Raw genomic sequence first — 5474 nt, forward strand, 5'->3', positions numbered from 1 at the left:
AACCCATTCTGGCCATTTAATCAAGCAGGGGTTAATGGTTGGTTCATTTTACTGTACAGTTCCTTTACTGTGGAAGTTAATCCAATAATTTCAGACACTTTAAAATTAGTGCACTAAGTATTTTACATTCCAATAAAGCACATGGTCTAGCAAATCTTTACGTAAACTTTTTTTTTTTTAAAAAAAAAAAAAAAAAAAAAAAAAAAAAAAAAAAAAAAAAAAAAAAAACACACACACCCATCTGCATGGGAGTCAAGCCAGGTGATGACAAATTGATTTCTCTTAAAGACAAAGTGTAATTGTCAATACATTTATTTTTCAGAATTAATATTCCAGTGGGCCGTGACCTCTATACATAGTTTTTGGGCACAATCACGTCGCCATACATGCAGTCTTCCTCCAATGCAAGGTTATACAGGCTTCCACTTCCTCCTTTGTAGGCACTTGTCACAATTCTGAGCCAACCCTTCTCACCCTAGAAAAGGGAAAAAAAAATAAATAATGGTTGGACTGAATCTTTTTTTTTTTTTTTTTTTTTTTTTTTTTTAAATGCCAGGTTTTCAAAAGCTGAAGCCATCACGCTCCATCTGATGACTCACCCATGGCTCCCCCCAGGAATTACGCACAATCCAATATTCGGTGCCATTTTCTACTCCCCATCCAGCTACTGACACAATGTGGTTAATGACAGGAGTCTCAACATACTCTGTGTATAAGCCCCCAGTGTACTCGTCAAGTTTCTCTGTGGCCATGATTCCGCAGCTGAGGACAGACAGTTGGTACAGTTAAGTGCTTCGAGCCGACTGAGGAGAAATAAATGGAGGCAACAAGTCAATTTATAGTACATTTTAGCATTTAAATAAATTCTTTAATACCTAATTGGTCCTCCAGTAAAGATCTCTGCCATCATATTGTCTCTTCCACTAATGGCACCAAAGTCACCCACTTTCCACAATGTGTAGTTCTGCACATAATTGCACTCCCCAAAGGTTGTGCATGTCCCACATGCATTGAATGGCTCACATTCTAGAATAATTAAAAAAAGATTAAACATTGCTCAAATCCCAAAATTTTAGATAACAATTTCACTCTTACTCTGGTCAATTGCCTGGTAGTTGTTACAGGTTTCATCAGGGATGCCACGTCTGTGGGCATACTCCCACACTCCTCCATGGTCCCCTCCATGACAGGTGCCAGATTCAGCACAGTCAATTACATGTTGGACTGACAGATAGGCAGAGGGCCACACTCCTCTCCGCTTGATATTGATTCGATCTACAAGCCCCCCCCCCCAAAAAAAAAGTTCTGAAACTCATGAGTTCTGGAAAGTGTTGCGTGATTTACCTTCATGGGGAAAATAATTTTAATGACTTAACAGTTTGCCATCTACAGAGTCTCAACTAGTGATTCTTTAATTGAAAGGTCTTTCCACAAACTGTCCAATCTGTATGCCTGAAACAAGGAAGCTGTTCATTGTAATGTTGATTTATTCTGAGTTGTGCAACAAAAATAATCTTGTGCTTGGGGAGGGGGGGCCTGACCTAAACCCCACAAACACACTCACCTGCCATTGCACTTGTGCTGCCATGTGCCCAGCAGGAGCCACAGTACTGAGGGATGTGTTGGTTACGAGTTGTACTGACATAGTTTATGCCATTTACATTCCTCCAGTCCCAGGACTTTGGGAGCTGAGCAAGGTTCAGGAATTCATGAGGACGAGCTGAAGTTCTTAGAGATAGTTAAATTTATAAGCAACTTGGTCATATTGACACCCTGTCAGATTTTAAGTTGATGTCATAATTGTCAATGAGGCTATTACAAATCAGAAACCACAGGCAAGGCAATTGCAGATTTTTAACAAGGCCCTTAGCAAGTCATAAAATCCAGAGAACACTGAAAAGACCATAACTCTAACATCAGATGTTAACCTAAAGAGGATTTACAGACAAATCCAGCCTAAAAATGTTAAATACATAAAAAAGGTATGAAACCGGAACAAACAATGTTCTTTTGGAATTTACTGGTATTAAACTAAGCATAAATATGATGGCTTTGGGCTTCCATTTAGGTTACTCTTTCAGCAAGCCATCTTAAAAAATTAGCTTACATTGGATAATTCACAAATCCTTAAACTCACTTCACTCCAAAGTTGGGTTTCCTGGGCACAGGTTGGTAACAGCTTGGTTTATTGTTGAAGTGGTGCCTTGCTGTAGCAAAGTGTGCAGTGAGGACAAAAATAAAACTCATTAGTTGAACCATGTTGAAGCACAGAACACACAACTCACTACAAAGCCCACTGGTAGAAAATAAATAGTCTTTCAGACAAACAAACTTACGCCTATCTTCAAGCCAATCAGGCTTTATTAAACACACCTGGAAGTGGCTTGGAGACTTTCTGGGCATGTGCAGCCAATTGAAGGTATACACAGAATATCACGGAGGGATCATTCATCTAATTTATCCAGGTAATCCCCTCTGGAGGAGATGGAATACATTGCTGGAGAGAAGTGGACAATTCATTCTCAAAGGTAACAGGTGGATCTAAGGACTAGTGTTGTGCAAGTCATGAACGTCATGAATCATTCAACAGTCGAGAATCACCTTACCGACTTATGAATCATGATTCCTCATCCCCACTGACTCATCCCTGCTGCAGCTAGCTGGCTAACTACAGAGCTAACTGAAAAGACCAAAAAAATATTTCACTATTGTGCAACTGCTATTCTAACTGCACTTGTAGAAATATATTAAGCTAATCATTCTAATAGAAGGAAAAGCAACAGCTTGTGTTTTTTTACTAAACTCTTTATTTCCCTTGTGGGCCATCACTATTTCCCTCCCTGGTGTGAGCTGTAAACTAAGGAAAAAACACTGAGCTCACAGTAGCCCCACTCACCACATAAAGAATCATTCACTAGCTCATAGTTAGCATCGCTTGACAAAGCACATACAACTCACTGACTCACTCACCCCCTCCCTTCCTTGGAGCTGCATACGAATCACTGTCTAAGCTCGCAGTACTTTGGTGCTCAGTTGTTTGGTACGGACTCACAGTACGTGAAGTTACTCACCCCCTCCTTCCCGGCTCTCAGCTGCAGCAAATCAACTCGCTGGAAAAGTCACTTCCTCACCAGAGCTGAAGCTCTGCTGCTCTGTTTCGATAGTTTCGATAGAGTGTCGCCATATGAAGAAATAAGCAGACTAACATGTACATGTAGATTTCAATGTACTCTCTGGATAACTGACTCAAATGACTCAAAAACCTGATTCACTTTGGTGAGTGACTCATTTAAACTCCATTCAGTAAAAATAATCGAGTTTACCATCACTAATAATGACCAATGTCTTCAAGGTGAGCAGGAAAGTCATCTAAATCTCAAATCCTCAACCCTGGTCCTCAAGGCCCACAATCCTGCAGGTCTCCATGCTGCAACACATCTGATTCAATTTAAACGGTAAGCTCTGCACAAACCTGCATCTGAGCCATTAATTTGAGTCAGATGTGTGGAAGCAGGGGAACATATAAAGTCTGTTGGACAGTGGGCCTTGAGGACCTGAGTTGGGGATCTCTGTTCTAAATAGCATCGTTGTTGTTACTTATATTTATTTTTAACTGAAACTGCTTAAACTGCATCTCAGAGAAGCCAGAATGTTTCGCTGAGATGTACTTGGTGACCATAAATACAACTTTAGCAGCATGTCAACAACTGATTACAATTTAGCTTTTTTTTTTTTTCCAGTATTGATGTTCTACAAACTATGATTGACTTATGAGCTTAAGAACATAGACATTCCTAAAAAGCTATTTTTGCTTCAAAGCTTAAAAAAAAGATGTTTTAAAATTCCAGTGATGCACTTACCGTTGACAGAAGCTCGTCATTATGTTGCTTCATCCCCAGATGACACTTTGTCTTTTTGTTTATGCTCTAACAGCCTCTCTGTGATAACAAAGACTTTATCTGGCTTCACTATGGAACCACAAACAGAGCATGATACTAATTGACTGCCTGCCATCTTTTCCCATCTGCAGGAATAGAAAGTCATATTTAATGCATTGATTAAAATCTAATCCCTCCATGTGAGTCGGAGATGAAAGTAATTTTCATGTAATGGAGACTATTAATATTTAGATACAGAAAGGAAGCCAGATCTCAGATTTGCAATCAGCTGGAGGATGGTAAATGATATCTGAGGCTGCCAGCGAGCTGGAAACCACAGCATGCAATACAAATAAGTCTGACACTCACCCAATTAGCATTTCTCCCCATACAAATGTATGTTTTGCATATTTCTTTTTCTCTTTGAATGTGTACAAAAGCCATAATGAGACCCTTTGTAACTATTAGAAGATGGGTTATACACTATATGTTGTTGGGGTGATTTCCACCAAAGGAATAATATATATTATAATAGATTACAGTCAACCTGATAACTTGGGCTCCGGAAAGCGGGGTTGGGGGGTAAAGGAGAAGGATTCTAGGGGCCCATGATTGACAGGGGCCCAGAAGGGCCCTCAACGCAATTGTAATACCAACAAATTTATCTAATACTCAATAAACTTACAATCACACAAACATTTTAGTTAAAATGCAACAGTATCACTAATTTTCTTTGTTTTTGAAACATTTCTGAACACCCACCCCCTCTATATTTCCCTTAAATGGTTCAGTCCACCTGCTCCATCAGCTGGGAGTGTAGGCGCAGAGATGGGATTTATGGCTCTTTGAAGGGAGCCGGTTCTTGAGGAGTCGTTCCTTTCAAAGAGCCATTCAAAAGACTGGCTCATTCTTACAATATCTTACAAAATTTCACAATATACTGTGTAAGAATGACAATCAAAATATGTACCTTTGTAAAATCTACTGTACAAGTTTAAAAAAAAATATGGGAAAAATATAGATTAAAAAAAGGATAAACCTGAGCAGTGAGTGCAAATTCTAGTAAATGTTTTGGATAGAACTCACAGTATTTATTTCCGAACAATACTCTCTGCCCATAGATGCTTCACATGAATCGAGCGTGTTGGACATCAGACTTCTATGATGTCACAAATGTGATGAAGGCAGTGTGGAAAATTTGTATATAAAAATAATTGCTCACAAATGAACGGCTCACAGCTGTGACTTAGTTCCCATCGTTCATTTAAAAGAGCCGTTCAAAAGAATCGATTCGTTCATGAACATCACATCTCTACAGCTGTGCCACAGAGAGCAAGCGGATGCTAACATGGCAGGATCCCTCAAAAATTGGGAAATTTAAAAAGAAAAGAAAAGAAAAACAGCTGAGACTGGAGAGAGAACAGAGGGATTGACAATACATTAGCCAGTTGTTTCAGAGGCAAAGTGGGTCACTTAGTTCGTCTGATGGAAAGTTGTGGAACATCAGTTTGTTGTCTCTCCTAAACTTTGTCCATATAAGCTAGCTCACTTTGCTTCCCATATTAGCTCATATTTCTGAAAAAAAATTCTGGATTT

At 39.3% G+C, this 5474-nt stretch overlaps 1 protein-coding gene across 1 annotated transcript; it reads right to left on the reverse strand.

Moving 5' to 3' along the window:
* Positions 1-229: 229 nt before the first annotated feature.
* On the reverse strand, positions 230-2305 carry LOC121643541 (cathepsin Z-like). Its single transcript, XM_041991009.1, has 6 exons — positions 2138-2305; positions 1565-1728; positions 1096-1275; positions 876-1026; positions 600-762; positions 230-475 (listed from the first exon to the last, which is right to left on the reverse strand). Exons 1-6 carry the CDS (start codon positions 2257-2259, stop codon positions 350-352), a joined length of 906 nt encoding a protein of 301 aa, XP_041846943.1. The 5' UTR covers positions 2260-2305; the 3' UTR covers positions 230-349.
* Between the last annotated feature and the right edge of the window lie 3169 nt (positions 2306-5474).

This window comes from Melanotaenia boesemani, chromosome 7, assembly GCF_017639745.1.
Source record: "Melanotaenia boesemani isolate fMelBoe1 chromosome 7, fMelBoe1.pri, whole genome shotgun sequence".
Lineage (NCBI taxonomy): Eukaryota > Metazoa > Chordata > Actinopteri > Atheriniformes > Melanotaeniidae > Melanotaenia > Melanotaenia boesemani.

Coding starts and splice junctions, on each gene's coding strand:
- LOC121643541 (XM_041991009.1), bottom strand. CDS start 2,259: ATGGTTCAACTAATGAGTTTTATTTTTGTCCTCACTGCACACTTTGCT. Junction 1,027..1,095: donor CTACCAGGCAATTGACCAGA/GTAAGAGTGAAA, acceptor TAATTATTCTAG/AATGTGAGCCATTCAATGCA. Junction 763..875: donor TTTACTGGAGGACCAATTAG/GTATTAAAGAAT, acceptor GTCTGTCCTCAG/CTGCGGAATCATGGCCACAG.